The sequence below is a fragment of the Rhinocladiella mackenziei genome (assembly GCF_000835555.1).
Source record: "Rhinocladiella mackenziei CBS 650.93 unplaced genomic scaffold supercont1.10, whole genome shotgun sequence".
Lineage (NCBI taxonomy): Eukaryota > Fungi > Ascomycota > Eurotiomycetes > Chaetothyriales > Herpotrichiellaceae > Rhinocladiella > Rhinocladiella mackenziei.
The window spans coordinates 229,607-250,071 of NW_013550595.1; the positions used below are offsets into that span (position 1 = coordinate 229,607).

At 50.5% G+C, this 20,465-nt stretch overlaps 5 protein-coding genes across 5 annotated transcripts; 2 read left to right on the forward strand and 3 right to left on the reverse strand.

The window, feature by feature from the left end:
* Positions 1-1,190: 1,190 nt before the first annotated feature.
* Positions 1,191-3,113, reverse strand: Z518_10769 (uncharacterized protein; the record flags this gene model as incomplete). The annotated part of the gene is made up of 1 exon (XM_013411600.1): positions 1,191-3,113. One exon carries the CDS (start codon positions 3,111-3,113, stop codon positions 1,191-1,193), a length of 1,923 nt encoding a protein of 640 aa, XP_013267054.1.
* A 1,009-nt stretch (positions 3,114-4,122) lies between these two features.
* Z518_10770 (uncharacterized protein) lies at positions 4,123-5,465 on the reverse strand (the record flags this gene model as incomplete). The annotated part of the gene is made up of 3 exons (XM_013411601.1): positions 4,123-5,059; positions 5,112-5,216; positions 5,272-5,465. 3 exons carry the CDS (start codon positions 5,463-5,465, stop codon positions 4,123-4,125), a joined length of 1,236 nt encoding a protein of 411 aa, XP_013267055.1.
* Positions 5,466-9,945: 4,480 nt separating this feature from the next.
* Positions 9,946-12,792, reverse strand: Z518_10771 (uncharacterized protein; the record flags this gene model as incomplete). Its single annotated transcript, XM_013411602.1, has 1 exon — positions 9,946-12,792. The coding sequence occupies one exon, from the start codon at positions 12,790-12,792 to the stop codon at positions 9,946-9,948; it is 2,847 nt and encodes a 948-aa protein (XP_013267056.1).
* An 875-nt stretch (positions 12,793-13,667) lies between these two features.
* Positions 13,668-14,370, forward strand: Z518_10772 (uncharacterized protein; the record flags this gene model as incomplete). The annotated part of the gene is made up of 4 exons (XM_013411603.1): positions 13,668-13,726; positions 13,779-13,892; positions 13,945-14,107; positions 14,158-14,370. The coding sequence occupies 4 exons, from the start codon at positions 13,668-13,670 to the stop codon at positions 14,368-14,370; spliced, it is 549 nt and encodes a 182-aa protein (XP_013267057.1).
* Positions 14,371-14,913: 543 nt separating this feature from the next.
* Positions 14,914-19,952, forward strand: Z518_10773 (uncharacterized protein; the record flags this gene model as incomplete). Its single annotated transcript, XM_013411604.1, has 3 exons — positions 14,914-15,070; positions 15,126-19,638; positions 19,700-19,952. The coding sequence occupies 3 exons, from the start codon at positions 14,914-14,916 to the stop codon at positions 19,950-19,952; spliced, it is 4,923 nt and encodes a 1,640-aa protein (XP_013267058.1).
* Between the last annotated feature and the right edge of the window lie 513 nt (positions 19,953-20,465).

Sequence of the window (20,465 nt, forward strand, 5' to 3'; positions counted from 1 at the left end):
GGTAGAAAACAGAGCATTCAATACATCCTAAGTTGCACTCCAATTGACAAGTGGCGATATGAATCGTGCGAGGTGATTGTTCTGGAAGACATTGAGGGGGAATGGGAGTGGGTTGAAGCCAATGAGCGACGGGGTGACAATGAAGAGCTGTAGCGTACTAGCTTACCTTGAATACCTGCCAGGTGTGTTGTAATTAATGTATAGAACATCGGATAGAACCGCCAGTAGAGAAACCTCTTGTAGCATTTCGGAATCCAAACCACTGCATCCAAGGCGTTTTCACACTGTTTCGGAAGTGGCACACTTTGTCATTCGCAGTTTTAGATGGAGAATAGAGTTATTGCCTCACAACGGATTTTCTTTACGAGTATCTAAAACCTAGTACTCAACTCGTGCTCGAGATTTGCCTTTCTTTTGCAGTTTCGTTTTGATTTTGTGTGCAGTTATGGCAGCTGGTACTGATGGAGCGAATTGTTGGACTTTGCTCGAATGAAGCGATGCAGCCTTGTTTGGAATTCTTTTTGCTGGACAATCAAGCAGCCATTAGCTGGTTCGATGCAATTCGACTCTCTGCGACCGTTCTTGCTGTACGAACAAAGAGAGTGGGCGCTTTTATGCTCTTCGTCTCTTTTTGTCTTGAGGATTTGGGGGAAACTCTTTGCGAAGCAATCCCTCCCTATCCGGCATGATGACCATTCCATATTTTCTTGTCCGACATGATACCACATTGTGGGTGTTCTGCACTTATTCTTTCGCCTTGAACATGAACATATTACTCTACTCAATTGAGGTCAGGCTTTTCGAATTGCACGGCGCGGATGGGTCAGTTCCTCTATTTTCGAACACAGGTCATGTTGAATCTTATCAATACCATGCCTGAGGTGCCCCACGGGGCTAATTCATCTAATGTTTTCTGATACCAGAAGAAACGAAGAGTCTTGGGAGGAAAAGATGTTGACGTGACAGGGATGCTTAGCAAGCCGTCTCTTCTTTACATCCGCCAGTTTGCGTCTAATAGGAAATAATTGCTCTGTAGGACACGGTTGTGGTGAAAGATGAAATCCTAGCCAAGTTCAGGTTAAGATGGATGTACTCCACATACCGGGAAAAGATTCGCGAAGCAAAGAGCAGAGATGTACTGGAGTTCATCAAGTATCATTTTCGCGCGGACTGTATCTCTCAGCTTCTGGCTACAATTTTCCCCTGGCAAGGAACCGCACAGGTACATCCACATGCCTGGAACGAAGAAACTCGGCACAATTCTTGCCCAAGTAATCGACGCTACTTGTGCTCGAAACTCCCCGATCAAGCAGGTTTCGAAACAAGAAGTGTACTGCTCGGAGATTGGGCAACTCGAACCGTTCAATCTCGATCTTTGGTGTCCGTGACGTATCATGTTCCTTCCCCAACAACTTTTTGATGGTGTCGATTGAAAGAATATTCTTGAGCCACACAAATTCGTCTTGATGGCGTACCCAGAAGCCGCAATTGCAGTCGGAACCCTTGTCTCCGGAGCGAGCATTGACAATCCATCCTAGGGGTCCTCGTTCAGTGGGGCCAAATTTTTGCAGGTCGATGGGCAAAGCTGCATGGCTCTGGCTGGGCTGATGCTCGGGGAACACTTTGGTAATGGTCGGTGGCGGAATGAATGTGTCTTTGCCGTTAAAATGGAGAACATGTTGAATCTGGGACTGATCTAGGAGAGTAACGTAATACTCAAAGTATGGCTTAGGTATACCAAGTCGGAAATCCAAGTGAAAAGTGCCCCCTGGATAGGACTGCATGATATTGTCAATCACGGGGCGAAGAAACTTCTGAGGAGCGATATCGTCTGCTTTTCGTGCTTGAGCAAATATACGGAAGACTGCAGTGGCTGCATTTTGATTATCCGAATCGACGGCCGGAGTCCCTAGAACGCTGAATGAGAGGAGCGAGAACTTATCAGAGTATGGTTTCAATCCCTTTCGCAGCTGTACTTCTGTCATCCGTGCTTTCTCGGGAACATCGAGGCCAGTCATATAATATGAGGCCTCAGCCTGAAAGCCTCCTCGGGCGGTGATTCCCACTTTGGTAGTGGGAGGTGGTGGAAGCCCTCGGACACCATGCACGGCAACTCGATCTGGGCCAATTTGTTCAAACCAAATCTGGTCCAAAACAGCGGTCACATCACTGTTGTAGTACCATGGCCCTTGAATCTCGTAAAGCAGTTGAGAAGAGCAGGTATGTATTGTGACTGCTCCGCCCGATGACTTCTGCTTGGTGATCACCACGGCTCCGTCTTGAGAGATTTCCGCAATCGGGTAGCCGATATCGACCCAACCGGCAGGGGCATTCTCCAAGGACTTGAAACCCGAGAAATTGCCCCCGGTAACATATGTAGAACATTCGATCAGGTGACCTGCAACGAATGAATTGGCCAATTCATTCAGTTGCGACCTTTGCCATTTATGGAACCAGAAGGCCGATCCAATAACTGGTGATGCATCGGCGACACGCCCACATATAACAATTTGTGCCCCTTGAGCAAACGCTTCGGCGATTCCTAGGCCGCCCAAGTATGCATGAGCATATATCGGCTCAAATTCCCACGAAGAAAGCGTCTCGCCAGTGTATACGTTCTTGAACTTGGACGAGCCATCGTTCAAGGCAGAGTTAATGGCCGGGAGAACTTCGTCACCGGATATCCATGCCACTTTCATATCTAACCCCTTCTTCTTGATCATGTCGCAAACAATCTTGTAGAGAGCTTCAGTATCGGAGTTCCCTGCATTTGCGGCAACCTTTATGCCATGCTTGGCTAGGTCTTCCAGAGCTGGTTCGAGAGCCTCCAGGAAAGACGCCTCAAAGGCTGGGCCGGAACCTGCAAATGGAGCGCCATCGGAGACAGCCAAGGATTCCATGTCAACTTTTCTCGCCGCCGCTATTGTCATGTTGGCTTCTGACATTAGATCAAGGATGATGCTATCGACTGGATCTGAAGGGTAATTCTTTGCAAATGCAGCAAGGGCGTGTCGACGGTCGGAGGCAGAGCCAGAGGCGCCTGAGATGTCAGTACCATGGCTTGTATCTAGTATGAGAGACTTGCCTGCAATTCGGATCGACCTCGATGCCATCGTGTTGTCTGTCGGTAAATGCCTTTCGCAGAGTGAGGGAAGTGTTCCTCAGGAGTCAGTCTGAACCTTGAGGAATCTTGAAGTAGACGAGGGCCGTTATAGAAAGGGAGAGGAAGGCCCATTGGCCTCGAATGAGTAAGAGCTACATCTCTTAATAGCGATGGTGGCTCTCCGAGGACAACTCTCGTTCAATCAATGTACATGGACCGAACAGAGTTGGAGAAGTTGGGCAAAATCCCGAGGTTCAGATGATTCTTGGCGCGTGGAGAAAGGCGAATCCGAAATGCAGGGAAGATGCAAGGGAAAAAGGGTCGCTTCGTGATGGTGGGCCAGACTGGCCATGAAATTCTGCCTTTTCACTCCTTCTGAAACCTAAGGGAATAAGCGACACGACTGGTTGGGCAGAACAGGTGCAATTACAGAAGCGCAGGAACAGGAAAGAAAAAAAAATAAATAATCAAAAAACAAGAGTGGCTTTGCCAATATCAACGACGGTTTTTGCAAATGGTTTCAGTCTCTTGGGACGAAACGCACTATGCTCATATCAGCTTCATTCAGTTACCAATCGTGCTCGTGTGCTCAATATCTGACTCCGTTTTGAGATGGGGGTATCGTCAGGTCCCCAAGCTCAATGCATGTGGAAAAAGGAGAATATCAATCGAAACCATCTTTGCCAACTTGATTCATCATCCGCCCTTTTTTCAAGGATCCGTCCATGCTCCTGGTCCTTTCCGTTACTTGCTTCCAAGCACATGCTTATCTCGTTGGTATCGTCCATTTCAAAAAGCCATGTTTGTGTTGTACACAGCAACAAACCATCGAGCGGTGATGGTCGGGTCTCGCGAAAGGAAATGGAAAACTTTTTGGACTCAAAAACCCTCCCGTACCAACGATGACGCTAAAGATCGATCGCGCTTTCAATGAACAAAAGAAAACGTATTTTCCGTTTCAACAGAAAGACATGGACGAATGCCTGCTGCGCCGACGTTAAAGCTTCACTACTCCCGCTTCAGGTCAGTACCGCGACATGACTTTTTGGGAAGGGGGGGGGGACTGGACCAACCTTCATCGGCGTGTAGCCGTATGAGTGCTGCGGAGGCATGCCCATGGAAGGGTAAATCGGTGGGGGGGGAGCAGGTCGGTAGGGAGTTCCTGCAGGCCCCGAGTTGTTCTGTGAGCGGCCCCATGAAAGTCTCACACGAGAATTCCCAATAGGATAACCCTGCATTTGATTGATAGCCATCTCGGCAGCATGACGCTGAACGAATTGAACAAAGCCACAACCCTTGCCAGGTGGAATTTTGACATAGGTGATCTCCCCGAATCCTTGGAAGAAAGAGCGCAGTTCATCTTCGGTGACATATCCAGAAAGTCCTCCAACAAAAACGGTGGTGTTGTTAGGGTCGGTAAACTGGTTCATCGGTTGAGGAGTTTGCTGTTGGCCGTAAAATGGCATTGGAGGTCCCCCCATCGGTGGATATCCCAAAGGGCCCGTCCCCGGCATGCCCATTCCCGCAGCGCCCATGGGTCCTCCTTTGTTCTTGGGGGTGGCAGTGGAAATGCGCATAGGACGATTGCCGCAGTAGACACCTTGCATCTCACTTAGGGCACGCTGCTGGTCGCTCTCATCCGAGAAGCGGACGAAACCGTAGCCACGAGACATCCCAGAAAGGGGATCGGTCATGATCTTGGCCGACTTGCAGGATGGGAAGCGGCTCTGGAAGAGTGAGACCAGAACGTATTCGTTGACTTCTGGACCGAGATCGCCGACGAAAATGGAATACTCCGGACCACGGTCGTCACGTCGATCGGCCAAACCACCACCGGAAGCCCAGTTCAGCTTGAAAGGACGGCTCGAGCCTGGAATGGGTTGTCCACTGAGTTGAAGCGCTTTGGCGGCAGCTTGTGGGGAAGAGAAGTCGACGAAGCAATAGCCAGCGTTACTGCTACTATGAGTTCAGAGACGTGAAGGAGTTAGATGCTCATGCCGTGACTCACCCTGAGAATTTGTCGCGAATCATCTTGACGCTGACTTGCTCGCCCATTTGGAACCAAAGGTTGCGAATGAAGTTCTCATCAATCCACGGCTCCAGTTCCCCCATCCTGCACATCTGAGTCAGCCGGCGACATGTGAAGGAAGGTGTCGATCTGAACTCACCAGAGAGTCGTCTTTTGTTCTCCGCCAGGTCCGGTCTGAGGTGCAGCATTCACGTCTGGGGTCGGAAATGGCATCTGAGGCTGACCAGAAGGATCGGTTGGCTGGCCCGGAGCCGCTCCATCTTGGGGAGGAGGAACCTGGCCTGGCGCACCCTCTTGCTGAGCGTTCGGAAACTGACCGTATTCGAAAGACATGATGAAGTACGAAAATGAAGATCAACAAGCTTGGAAGGCTTAGAAAGAATTCTGGTGAGATGGGTCAAATTTTGTTCCTATTATCGTGATGACCCAAATTCTTCTCAGTTGTGCGTCTTCCGCATCGTATCTTCCTTACGACCTCCTCTTTGGCGCAGGGATGAACATACCAAGATCGGCTGACAGAAATCTCTTGCACAGGACTTGCTGCGAAGAGGATACTGAAGGATTACGGGATTCTTCCGAAATAGTTGACCAACTTTTGTCGCACAAGAATATCCCGAACAAGGAATTTTAAAGGCCGCAAGGTGCAAAGCGATAGCAAAGGGGTCTTGGAGAATCGAATGCAGGTTTTAAGCCTGGCGAGTCAGAACGTTAGCGTAGGTGATTCATGAAGACTCAACGCATGGTCGCAAAGCATGTGAAGTTTGTCCAATGTCATTAGCGCCAAGTGGTGAGTGCACAGCTTGCCACAATAACTCCTTCGATTGTGTACGTCTCTCTCTGACCGCGACTCTTCTGGAAGAGTCGTGGTCCATCTTGTGTGTTGCTCCCAAACGGGGGGTGCACTCGTGCTTGCTTCCGTCGCATTTGGGACTTTCGTTTCCCAGATTACTCCACCACTTTGGACGGCCATCCTTTTCGATCATGTTCGCAATAAACCTAGCCACCCACCTCTTGTGTTTGCGCTCGACGTTGGAGGTGTTGGGTGGGTGAGAAAGAGTTTTTCGCACATACCGGATCAAATGCGCAGTGGTTAGATGGGGGCCCAATGACAGCCAAAGCCACAGATCAGACGGCAAACTTGAGAAACTCCGAGAGCAGGCGCCAATGGAAGCAGGAAAGCAAGTAGTACTGCAAGAATAAGAGGACGCGCAGACAACGAGAGAGGCGAGAATATGGAGGGATACGGAGGTAAGGTGGAAGAAGGAAAAAGAGAAGAAGAGGAGGAGGGTTGGGGGTGGGAGGGGAGGGAAAGAACTGAGGTAAGGGTCAACTAAGGTTTGGAGACGAGGACGGAAAGGAAAGGCGAGGACAGGGTCAGGCAGAGTAAGGCGAAGAGGTTTTGTGGTCGCTGTCGTTCTGTCAGGTAAAGAAGAGGAAGGGAAAAGACGGGAAGAGAGGGCTGTGAATGGTGATTCGACGAGACGGGGAGGAGGATGGAGTCTGGATGGGGGATCATGACGGGTTTGGGCTCAATATTAGCATTTCATGTTACCTTTGTTAGGCTCTGCCTGACTGGGATGGAGACTACGACCACTTACTACGACCAACTAACGCGCTGTTAGCCGACTGTCAATATCATGGGAGGGACTGCTAGTCCTCTAGGCGCAGGCCCAGCGTATATCGAGGTACCTAAGGCGCGCGCACGTACCTGCCTTCCGGTTAAGGACTTAGATAGCTTTCTCAGTAGGTACAGTACCATTTCAACCTGCACATTGGACAATGCACACAACACCCTGCATCTTGCATCTCCATCTCCATCGGCATTGCGTCTTCATCTCTGTCAATCAATGCCATCACTATCGCAATCACCATCGATCCCTTGCCCACTCAGCTACAAGAGAGGCTCTCCTTGAACCGAAGCCTTGCTCTCGTCCATCTCCAGTCTCCCCTCCCCCCGGTTCATTCAGCTCGGTAAAAGGACCTTACCGTTCAGAGACGCGCAAGCCAACGGGTGCCCTAAAAGGCACCATTATTACGCCACCAACAGGAGGCCCTGTCAGACCCTGATCTCGATACCAATTTGCTCCCTCACCGGCCTCCAAGATCTGAATTTGGACCGGCAAAAGTTCAACGCCCGTAAATCAAGGCCTCACGATGAATCCAAACTTTTTGCTCTCGAAGCCACACGCCATGCGGCTTACCGACTCGGCTGTTCGTCATGCCTACCTGCTCTACTCTCACCTGTCGAATGTCACCCAAACTCAGTGAACATCCACACCCGTCTGCGAGGTCTTGGTTGGCCACAGGCCAGGATAACATCTACACTTGCAAACCAACATCTTTGCTTGATGCATGCCTTATTGTTAGTCCAGGTCTTCTGACCGACTGGGTCAGATGCCATGTCCCGCCTGACATGTGTACTCTAACCTCTGTCTTTCCGTTTCAAGCAACCTGTAAAATCAACAATCGACCCAAGAAGAAGAGTAGAAAAGCGTTTGTTGACGGATTGAATATGGACTCTGAAAAATGTGCAAGCCAATCATTCGAATCACCCCAGTCGGTGTGAATGACCTGCATATCCGGTTATCCATCTTTCCCAGTTGGTTGATCGTCTTGCCGCCGGTCTCGCCTATCAACCGAACCCCTTCGCTCTTGTCAACTCGTGGCTGCGCAAGAAAGACACCTCTACCAATTTTAGGGCAAGGGGGAAGAACTGCTTTTGTGATTGAAATGCATGCTCAAACTCGCACAAATCATGACATACATAATGGCAAGGCGTACACAACTGCGTAGATGCGAGCACGGTTTTTCGCAATTGTGGCCTAAAAAGAGACGGAAATCGCAGCCGAGCCATGGTTCCCGGTCAACTCTTGGCCTGCCATGGATTGCAGTGGGTCAGATGCAGCTTGACGAGCAGACGGTTGTCGCAAAAAGTCGCGAATGACACCAAATTGTAGAAAAGGATTTCCACCTGGCCCAAGCTTTCAGCCACAGCTGCACAGTATCGATTTGTACGAACCGTGCATGACCATCTATCCACACCATGGTTCAAACCGTCCGCATCAACATCACCGAAGTTTGGAGAATGACGAAGTACCGACGAGTCTTGTCTGCCACAACTTCAGTTCCCCCCAATTGACTTCGGTTGATCCAGAGTGCCGGGAATGGATGAAAATGCGAGTCATCCGCCACCCAGATCGGCTTTTTACTCTTGGCAGATCCCGATACGTTGAAATGCGTCGGTGGCTTGGTGCAGCTATCACGCAAGTGTGTGAGAATCTTTCTCCGGTTTTGTGACAGCAGATTTCTGAAACTTTCTGTCGGGAGATCCGACTACGATCCCCATCTGGATGATTCAAATAGAAGCCTGAAGTGACTCTGGCAAGTGGCGGGCTGCGGACTATTTGGTTTGACAGATCAATCGGAAAGCCAAAAAAGGGGACTTCAGGAAGGGCGCCAATAGTAATTCATCTTGAGTCCTTCCCGTCCAAGTTGACCATCACGGCAACGGAGCTGGCATAGATGCCAGTTGTAACACTAGATTATTCCCTTGACATAAGCCGAATATTCTCCCTATATTTTGGAGGGGTGATATGGGGGCTGCCAAACTAGCACCTGTCTCGACCACACAACAGGCCAAAGTGGGAGCGCGAGCTTAAGGATCACTTCAAAGGCAGGTAGGTAAGAGCGTCAAGGCACATGAAGGTAGACTAATAACAGTTGTGCCCAAAAATGTCTGTTGCTGTCTCTGTTGTTGTTGCGTCTCTGTTATGCATGTTGCTCCTCCTTTTTCCTGTGTCCCCCTCCATCGGTTCAACATTTGTACTGTCTGCTTACTCTATCACGTGACTGCTTGGCATGGGCCTACTTCACCCCATCACAATATATGTTTCTATTCGAGGCTGATAAGCACAAAGGTGATGCTGTCGTCAAGGTGGTATCCTTTGGCCGTGTACAGGCCGCAACCCGGTATTACTATTGGCATCAGGCTGAAGGCCACGAAACTTATACTCGTCCCATACATTGACGGCAGCATTGTCAATTTTCGTCCGAATTCAATGACCGGTGAGCCATCCGAGTGTTTGGTGAATCTTTGTTCTCGAATTTTGCTAGCCATCCATTAGCACTGGCGACTTCGCCTTGAGAGAGTAGAGTACATGGAACTGCCCCAGGTCAGTGAATACCAAAGATTCCCCCTTCTGGGGGCTATCTAGCATCCATTCTGCGATGTCTGACGCCCGACGCCCACGCTTGCTTTGTTCTCACCTCCTTCACTGGGAGCCAAATACCCATAAAGATGACCTTGAGGTCTATACTGTCCACCATTGTCTCTCTCGACTCGTCTCGTGCCATGTATCAGGTCATTGGAAGAGGGAAAAAAAAAAAAAAAAAAAAAAAAAGGGTCTCGTTGTTGAATGGTGTGCCACTGTGCGACATACACAGATGGACGAACAAAACATATGTCTGTGGTGAAGCTAATGAGTCCGAGGATGATATATGCAAAATCAAGCGGACAACGGAGAAGGACAAGCTTGGACCATGTGTTGCATTCCTCCTGTGAAACCGGTCATTGATGGGGAACATTTTCATGTAATTTCATGCTTTTTCTTTTGCTTTTTGTGCATTTTGAGAAGATCATGATGCTTTGCTGTAACGAAAACTTTGTATTTTTGGAATGAAACTCGAGGTGGAAAGCTGAAATGTTGTGCATGGGGATTTCGAAAGGCGTGCGTGTGGTGAAGACTTGGAATGCTCGATCGGTATTTGGGGTCATCGTGCGGGTACGGAAAGTCGGTGGCAGTGAGAGTCAGATCTAAATCCCGCCGGAGAAATCTGGGATCTTGTTTTCAGCTGGTTGCCAGCACGTATAGCGAGAGAGAAAATAAAGATCGACATATCTCCTCTTCTTAGTACCGAGCTTCTTCAATGTCGCTTCTTCCTCGAAACCATATGACTCAAGCCACTCCTTCAGCCAGACTGAATAGTCATCTTCGCGATCATTAATCTTGGCATCCTTCGAGAAATCGACTTCTTCTGCTGGAGGTGGTATGTCGGTATTGTTATAACCATTGACATAACCCCAGTTCGCTCTCATCGCGGTGTCGCGTTTGTAGCGATAGTCCTGTTCCGGAGTAATGGGTTTGTTGAACGACCGAATTTGGAAGATGATCTTATGAAGGTCCCTACCGCCACCGGTAGTATACATGTGCTTCAGCTCTGGTGCAACGTGGAAGTCATACCCGCCCTTCTTCATGTATCCGCGATCGGTAGCATCAAGAAGTGCATCCAGTAGACATCGTCCGACGCCCTTTTGACGAAAATCAGGAGCAACGTAGAGCTCAAGTTCCGCCGTAGTTGTCTCGACATAATCACTGGCTGTCCAGTCGGTAGCGGAAGCCCAGCCGACGATCTGCTCGTCCTTGACCACTCCATTGTAACTAGGGTCAATGTTTTGAATCGGGTGTGTTGGGTGGACTCGTTGTGCGGGTGCTTTGACTCGGGAGCTTTTGCGGTTGCGTACCACAGCAACAATGACTGGGAGCCTGGCAGATTCGCTCATGTCATGACGCACTCGCATCTCCTCCTCAGTGATCTCGTTCAGCTCAGATGGTCGAACTCCATTCTTGATGTGCCAGTTGTAAATCTTGGCCATATCGCCGTGATCTGCTCTGACCGCGGGGCGGAGATAGACGTTGTATTTGACGCCCCGAGCTTCGCTTGATTGTCCGTTTACCACTGTGTCATGATTGGTAGGAGCTTGCATCTGTTGCTGGAGCATTGCTCGTTGGACTTCAGCTTCTTTTATGTTGCGCTCCAGGTCTCGCATCCGCTTATCAACGAACTTTTGCGCGGTTTCGTCCTTGTACCAGCTGTTTTCAGGCCGACTGAGATCAAGCTTCGCTTCGGCCTCGAAGTCTAATGGCGTATCGATACTACCTCTTCTGCTGGAGCTCACACTGTTGAGGTTGACCCCGTAACGTTCGGCGTTACTAGAGTTAAGGACCGTTTCTCTAGGTGTAAAGCCAATTCCGTCAGGGTGGTTGTTGGGATCTTGCAGCAGTTCGCTCGAAAGAGGTGCAAAGTCGATATTGGGAACATCTCGCTGTTCGGTTGATTGGAGAGTGGATGTCGCAACACCACTCATTGTTCGTACTGTATTTGCTCCTAGCCATCGCTCGAATCCGTTGATATACTCTGGGTGGTTGTTGTAGAACTGAGGACGATGCTCCCAGTCTAGAGGGGGGGGTTGCAAGCCACCATCCCAGGCCCAGAGTTGAGATTCGGGAACAGCAGGTTGACGACTGCGAATGAGTCTGCCAAATTCTGATACCATGGGTCTGACAGAATCGGCATCACTTTCCGGTGCGTCAGACCCTTCCGCATTGCTGTCTGGCTTGCAAACCGGTACTTTGAGTTCCTTGGCCGTGGCCCAACGGCTGCGTCGTTTCATGTCGGACTGTTTATCAGTGTGGAAGGTATTCTGATGGTCGAGAGTTGATACAGCGGTGTTTCTTGCGTGATTTGAATCCTGAACTGGTTTGGGTCGGATGGGATTCGGAATGACAGATTGCTTCCCCCGGACAGGCTCGCTCATGTTGTTGTCGTTTCGCAAACCTCCATCTCGAAGTGATTCAGTAAGATGAAGGGTTGGATTCCGCTCGGACAGTGTTCGAGGTGCGACGGAAGTTAGGGTGAATCCGAGCCTGGTACTTCTATCCGGATTGGGTGACGGTTCTCTTCGAAGGGCGTCAAGTGTATTTAAGGCTGTTGTGGTGGGCTCATGTTTGGATTTTCGGCCCATTTGGCGGCGGATATCACGCACTTGACGAACACCGGCCGCTTGGAGACGTACCATAACCTGTTGAGGAGTCTCATCATCCTTCTTGAGTGTCTCGTACGTGACTGCTGGCGGCCTCTTCCCATTCTCTTTGGATGGTTCATTCTGGTGTGTTTCCTTTGTGACATAGGCCTCCGTGACATCTGACAACCGGTTCTGTTCACTGGTGTCAATCATTACCGCACTGGTGTTCTTCTGTTGGCCGGCGTTGGCCGCTTGGGGAGAGATTCCGGCGATTCGGGATCCCTTGCCGTTCATCGTTACTGTTGGTTCGTGTGTTCCTTGTGCCAGGAGAGAGGTCTTGTCTCCATTGCTAGGTTTGATGGCATGGGAATTCACTTTGGACGAGGCCGCGTTTGTTGATGCACCACTCTCACGGGTATCACCTCGACTGCCTCGATATTTTGGCCGGCCGGTATTCGAGGTCGTAGAAGGACTGTTAGTGGATGTATCTGCCGTGGGGTCTCCATACGCCTTTGGGTCGAAATTCGGAATTTCGACTTTCGTCGTTTGACTTGATGTAGAGTTACCTGCTATAGACTGGTGAGCTCCTAACTCATTCAAGAGCCATTCAGACGAAGGACGTTCTTGCTGCGTCTGCTTACCTTCGCCATTCGTCTCGAACACTGATGGTAACCCTATGTTCGTTGTGGTCGATGACCCAAAACTCACGTGCTTGGGAGGGTGAGGAATCCCAGTTGGGCAGCTTGGGGAGGTATGGGTTGTCCGACCATCGCTAGCCTGAATCAAATCAGTTATCGCTTTGGCGAAGAGGTCGCCGTAGGTATATGGGTTGAAGGGTTTCAGCTTCATGCCTGTCATTGTTTGAAGAAAGAAGTGTGTGAGAGAAGATGAATCAAAAAGGAAAGTCTGGGAAGATTCACGTGTGGCGGTTTTCCATCGTCTCCCTCGGCGGTATGCCTTGGCACGGCGCTGTCACCATGGAGTGAAGACCGCGTTCTTGAATCTGATGAGCTTCCTAAGGAAGGCTGTGATTGATTTGAGAACTTGTCCTTCATGCTCGACGAAACGCTGGATAAAAGCAGGTAATAGAGATCTACATGCAGTTGGGTCAACGATAAGTAAGTCAATATCGTAGCTCATCTGTGGTGTACTAACAAGCTGGAGGTTATGAGCTGGTCACCCAACGGAGAAGGCGTGTGTTGACGGCAGGGCGAGCATCCATATCACACTGAAGCCAAAAGTGGCCAAATATCAAGAGACGGCGTCAGTGCATTCCACCGACAAACGCACACGGAAGCGGATGCCAAAGGTCGTGAGAAAGATAGACAGACTGCGAAGGGGCCAGGTGTTGTCTTTGATGAGGACCTGGTGACAGCGCGAGGATGAACTGAGTTGAACCGGCAGTTGAAGGTTGTTGTCGCCTATTTATGCTGGGCACCTCGGGAATGGGCCAATCCTGACGCCCACCTTCCGCTGGTCTCTAAGCGTCAGGTCTACTTTGGCCGCCCCATGCCGGCGGCTGTGGGCCAGTCAAAAGCCCGGAGAAGAGTGAGTGAAACTGTCTCTCTTTCGCAATTTCACATCGAACAAGACGCAGATTCCCTATTTGCCAGACTCTCCGCTTGGAATCAAGTTGGAGTTTGGGGGACGCAATCGATCTTTGACTAGGGCCGAGAATTCCCTTGATACCGCAGAATGACTCTACGTCAGCAAGTTTGATTGCTTCCATCAAAATGCTTTCCATACTTCGCAAGGCTCGGCTGAAAGATAAGGAGATGCGGATACTGATGTTGTAAGGCATCCTGTTGGCGATGTATTCATGGAAAGGCTGACGCGGGGTGAAGAGGGCTTGACAACGCCGGGAAAACGACCATTGTCAAGAAGATTATGAACGAGGATGTCAACACTGTTAGCCCGACATTGGGATTCATTATCAAGACCATTGATTTCCAAGGGTAGTGCAAAAATCCCCGAGGGACGAGTCGCATCAACTAATGCCCGCATTTATAGTTACAAGCTCAATATCTGGGATGTCGGGGGTCAGAAGACAATCAGATCGTACTGGAGAAATTATTTCGAGAAGACCGACGCTCTCATTTGGGTGGTGGACGCGACGGATCGACTACGAATCGATGACTGCAAGGCTGAACTGAAAGGTCTGCTGTTGGAAGAGGTATGTTGGACCAAGAGGAGTGATCCCAACGGCGGGCTGACAAAGCTAAGCGTCTCGCCGGCGCAAGCCTGCTGGTGTTTCTGAACAAGATCGACGTGGCCGATGGAATGAGTGAAACTGAAGTAACGCAAGCGCTGGAGCTCAACAAGATATTAACCCATCGTTGGGTAGTGATTCCCTGCTCTGCCATGACTGGTGAAAATCTAGAGAGAGGGTTGGACTGGGTGGTGCAAGACGCAAGAGATCGACTGTTTCTGTATTGACGGAGGGGATGGATTCGTAGACAGGGTAGACGTACATGTCGGTTTTCTAACTTCGGTTAAAAGGGCGAAACAAGCGCGACAGCCACATGGCCCTGGACGGAGCCTTGCACAGGCCGCGAATTGGCCGCTGATAGTTTCGGAGCCGACAGACCGGCAGGAGTTCGCGGAATCAGCCCTATCAAAATTTCTCGAGGTCATGAAAAGGGACGAGGGATACAAGGTTTTCGGTCCATCATTGAGTTTCGCGGTTCAGCTGCGCGGCGGAGACGCGCCCCGGTTCGCCTCTCGCAACCGACCATACATCAACATCAACAACACCGCAACTGACACGACGCTCTCTTTGTGTGACTTCACTGCAAAGAAGTCATCTGTGGCTTGTCTACAGTATCCTTATACCTTCACCTTCTCTTTCGCTTTGCCTGCTCGAGCGCTGGCCGTTCTGTTGATCTCGGAAATTTCAACCTCTCCAAGCCATGACTGCGCCATAGACCAATCGTACCGACATTCCGCAATTGAAGAAAATCCTTCCCCGAGGCATCGACCATGGACGCGTCCAACGATGGATCGGAATCCGTTGATCAGTTTCTCGCTCGGATTGCCAGCTTGAACTCGAAGCAGGGTCTCGAAGAGGTAGAGCGGTCGAAAAAGACGGAGGAAGAAATGATACAAGCTAGGCGCGAGAGACAGGCGAGGAGAGCTGGTATGTGGACATGAAATACATAATAGAATAATCATGCGATACTTACATCTTGCAGAACGTGCTCGGTCTCTATCCCCTTCCAAAACTGGTCCCGTGCCCTCATTGCGACTTGTTGGAGAGAGCACCCCTAAGCCCACTCAAGGAATTGAACCTCCTGTTGCGCTCACTCCGCCCGTGCAGTCTCAAACTTTTGAACGCTCCGGATCTATGTCTCCCAGACCTGATCGAGCCGCAGTCTCAGGGGTTGATTTTTCACGTCCTTTACCGCCTCCTCCGGCTAGCCAGAAACTATCTATGCCCAACCCGCCTCTTAATGCTACTGCGTTGTCCAGAAGTGGAACTCTATCATGGCAGCAGAGGCCGTCTTCACGAGGTCCAGGCTCGATAAGGTCACGTCCAAAGTCTGTTACATCCATCCTCGATGTAAACGCATCAGCGGCCAGTACGCCAATTAAGAATGCTGACGACATGTCGAGGGAAGACATCGCGGCTACACTGGGAGCAAAAGATCCTTCATGGTTCCGCCAGACCTCTGATCGAGGTGTCGGTTCGGCTGCATACCGCAAAACTGAGACTGACGCAGAGATACCTCCCTCTTTTGCAGGCGGCGCCATGAGGCTCCCAGGAATGTCCAAGGATCTGGATTCTTCTGGTGCAGAACATGTAGCCGCTGAACCCGACAAACCGACCCCTCCGTTATCGCCTCATAAACTGGCAAACCCTATGGCGTCGGCTTCTCCTTCCCATTCCGCTGTTTTGGATCTACCGAGTTTCAAGCCTCTGGATATCTCGACTACCACGGAGCTCGATCCTACCGGTCTCGGCAGAAACCCCAGCGTGCGATCTTCCGCTGGACATCCTCCCTCTCCGACCAAAGGACTCGGTGGCTTTGTACAGAGCGCAATGATGAAAAGATCAGACAGCGTGAGCAAGAGATGGAGTGTTCAAGCAAATGCTGGCTTGAAACGCAGTGATTCTATTGCCAGCTCTAGACCACCACCCTCATCCGGTGCATCTGGCTTCACTCCTGGGCAGAGTCGTGCTTCCTCTAAGGACACGAGAGGTTTTAGAGACGGGAATTCGTCGCCACTCTCAAGCTCGAGGCCCGTTTCGAGCCATGGATCTGATCCCGTGCCCGTTACAAAAGATCGTATTCTGCCGCGAGCACAGGATGGGTCAGTCGATTCACCGACAGTGGCCCCTCTAAGCGGACCAGGTGACCAGATCAAGCCAGCTGAAACTCTCAATCAAGAGAAGACTCATCCAACAACTCCACCTCCTTCAGAATCTTTCTTGTCTCGCAGCCCATCTAAAACAATGGATCCTCGACGATGGAGCCCGACAAAGGCAAGCTGGCTTGAAAGTGCATTAAACAAACCAGAATCCCCGAGATTGATTCCAGCCAAATCCGAGACACCTACGTGGAAGCTTAACATGCAGCGTTCCAAATTAGAACAGCATAATCAACCCTCTGAGACTGCTGCTGTTGTGCCTGCAAACGACACTGTCGCAGAGAGACCCCTAAGCTCACCATTGAAACAAACAACGACGACGACGACGGAGGTTCGATCTTACAAAGCTTCAGATAAACCAACATCGGAGAAGACAAATCTGAGAAACACCGCCGCCGAGCCGTTTCCCGCCTTCGATGATTCTACTTCGTCGGTGATGACGCAAGCCGCCACAGAAAAGGAAGGAAAGCCTGCAATTCCATCCAGGAGGAACATTGCCTCCGCGCCTGTGGGATCGGCATTGAAAGATAAATCGGACAGTGAGCTGGTGTCTTCGAAAGAGCTGACAGAGCCAAAGGCCGATGGCAAGTCTCAAGTGAAAGACATACCAGACTCCAAACCGGATTCCAAACCTCCTGCCTTGAAACCAAAACCACAAACCCCTCCAAAAACCGACTTTCGAGCGAATTTAAAGCCGCGCCAGGCGGCGCCGACAGAAAGCAACGATGCTGAGCCGGAATTCAGAGCGGTTTTCGGGAAGCTGAAGAGGACCCAAACACAGAACTATGTTGCACCTGACCTATTCAAGGAGAACATCACCAAAGGCAAAGCAGCACTCAATGTAACAGGTGGTCCCCAAAAACCCAAGCGCGTCGACGAGTTCAAAGAGAGTATTCTGCAGAAGAAGGATGCCATGAAGGCAGGAGGTGGATCTACAAACAAGAGACCTGAATCTATAAGCTCTACGGATAAGGGAGTGGACCCTGTCCCAGAAGCATTGGCACGACGGATGACATTGCACAAAACAGGGCCATCGATTGAGAACGTGGATCTCAAGAAGACAGTGGAGCAGCCAAGCAAACCGACTCCTTCAACACCCAACGTCCAGGGTCGGCCCGAAAAACCGGCACACTTGAAGAGAGATCTACCGTCGCCGCCGGAACAAAAATCGAACACAACCCAGAAATCTCTACCAACGGGCCGTGAGGTATCAGAGACTGTCACAGCAAGAGTGCTCCCGATCAAGCCTGTAATTTCGGCGGGAAAGCCAGGGAGTCACACCAAATCAGAGATTGAACCAGCCGGGACTAAATCCGAGCCGGTTCCAGGCGCAGACTTCAAGGGAAAGTTACCAGAAAACAGTAAACTTGCAGCTCGTCTCAATCCTGCGCTGGCTGGTATTCTATCACGAAGTGGCAGCCCGAGGTTACCCGGAGAGTCATCAACGAATAGTTCCGCTCAAATGCCAGTTCGGGAAGTTCAACAGAGCTCTCGCGATCACATGAATGGAGACCCTGTCGAATTGACCCATATGACGAAAGGACGAACCAAGGGCCCCAAGAGAAGAGCGCCTAAGTCTGGTTCCGCGTCCAAGGAAACTCCCCAAAAGCACGTGGAAAATGCTGAGATGGAGACCGATTTCTCTGCTACGCAGCCAAAATCCCCATCAAAGCCCGCCTCTGTAATAGCCGACACCCTACCGTTGAGATTATCTGGTCCTAGGTCTCCTCCAGCCAAATCAAGTACAATCGCTGATGATCTGGAGCAAAACAACAACAGTAAGCCGCATAAGTGGGCAGGAGGTTCCAAGGTGACGCCGATGAAAGCCCAGATGGACGCGGAAGAACAGAAGCCTGCTGGAGAATCCCATGCGGGAACGTCTTCTGCCAAACTAGAGCCCATGCGCGAGGAGCCGGTTGCCAAACCAAAACCCATGATGGCTAACAAGTCTGGAGAATTGCGAAAGGTGTCAAACCAGGGGATGACCTCGAAGGGTACCGACAACCTCACTTCAGGAAAACCTTCGACTCCCAAGAAATTTGAGGTATTGACTGATCGACCAGCATTTGTGTCTTCTCCTCCTGAATCTGATGGTGAGAGAAAGATCTCATCACTTACGCCACCATTCGCCTCGGATATGCCATTAAACCCCAGCAAGTCCAAGCTCAATGCCCCCAAACCACCCAAACCGCTACCCGATAATTCAGCCAAACCAACGAGTGTCGCCACGGCCAGCAAAGTCAGTGGCCTCGGATTGCAGCTTGGATCGACCTCCAAGAGGACGGCGGCTGTCCCTGAACTTACTCCTCCACCTGAGCCAGAAGTGGTCGCTGCTTCTGTAGCGGTATCTCCAAACAAGATCAGTTCACCGACCGAGTCGTTCCCTGCGGTCAAGCGTCAGCTCGAAAGTTTCTTTGGTGTCCTCCCACAGGCACGAGACCGGGCGGAATTTGACACGCATGCCTTTCTGTCTTCCCAAAATAGTGGTGCCGAAAAGCCCAAAACTCTGAGCAAGCAGATATGGGAGGTGACTGGCGATGGAAAAAGGACGGCAATGCCACCCCAACAAGAACATATTCTTTTCGAGGATCGCATGTATCTTTGTGTTCATTCCATGGAATCAACGAGTGGGTCTAAATCCACGGAGGTATATCTTTGGTGCGGAGACGAAGTGTCCGAAGCCGCCATTGAAGACGCTCAACTGTTTTGTCGGAAAGTTGCTCGCGACAATGGCGCCAAGTCGGAGGTGGTCAAGCAAGGCAAAGAAAGCTCCGAGTTCTTCCAAGCATTGGGTGGTATTGTCATCACTCGGAAAAACAAGTCTTCTGCGCTCTATATGCTCTGCGGCAGACGATATCTGGGTCATGTCGCTTTTGATGAAGTCGATCTGTCAGCCTCGAGTCTGTGTTCAGGGCTGCCTTTCTTGATCTCGGCCAAATTTGGGAAGCTCTATCTCTGGAAAGGAGCTGGGTGTAATCAAGAAGATGTGGGATGTGCAAGATTGATCGGCATGGACCTCGGCCTGACCGGAGAGATTGAGGAAATTTCCGAAGGCGAAGAGCCTGCAAGCTTTTGGGAGTCATTTCCCCCACGCCCAGCAAGAAAAGAATCGCCGCCGACACAAAAGAATACCGATCCACGTCGCGGCCATTCTCCTAGGCTATACAGGGTGGAACATGAGCGACCCAAATCCGCGGGGGTTTTCTGGGGTTTGCGAGCGTCATCGCCGCTAAAACAAAACCACATAGCGTCGGTTGAGGAAATATCTCCGTTCTGCCAGAGCGACTTGGATGCTACCCACATTCACATTCTAGACACATACGGGGAGCTTTACGTGTAGGTTCAAACATCGACGTGTGATCTGAGTCAAATTATGCTGACACATTTTGATTGACAGTCTCATCGGTGCTTCGGCAAAAAAACCAGCGGAGTTTGTGACCGCGGTGAACATCGCTCAAGAAATCGCCGTTCTGTCGCCTTCTGTGCAAGACAGGCCCCTTCTTCCGGCTTGTTATGTTGTGTTGGGTGATCCTCCTCAGAATATCAAGGCTGTTTTCCGCAAATGGAGACCAGAACGAGTAACGAGCCAAGGTGAACAAATGTGCGCACGAGTGGAAGAAGTAATGCAGGAGCTAGGGATGACATTGTGAATGATGCTTAGTAGGGGGGAGTCCGGATGTCAAATTCGGTTCGTCATCGGGAGGCGACTTCGGCATTGCATTACTTCTCCTTGAGGATATTCTTGTGTAGGTAACATTCCCGGGCATCTTTTCTTTCAAGGCGAGTTCGTCAAAATGGCGTTGTCGAGATGAGATGGATGATATGATTGTGTTGGGCATTGGCAGGAGTGGGTTGAAAAATGTGTTTTTCAAGCCAGGGAGGCTGGTTGGACAAGTGGATCTGGGGCATTACTTCAATTTCGGTGTGATTGAGGCCCCAGAGATGGAATGAAGAATCAGGTAACTCGATATTGAAAGGGGCGCGCAGGTTGTCGTTCAATCCTGGCCAATCGTAATGGCGGCTGCTTACATAATTCGCCTCGGTAACGCAGGCAGCAAAGGCAGGTGCAGCAGGCGCCAATCATCCCTCCTTCCGCTTCTCACCTCCAATTTTGATTTCCATTCCCGTTTGTGTTTATATTTTTCCTGTTGTCCGTATAGCCT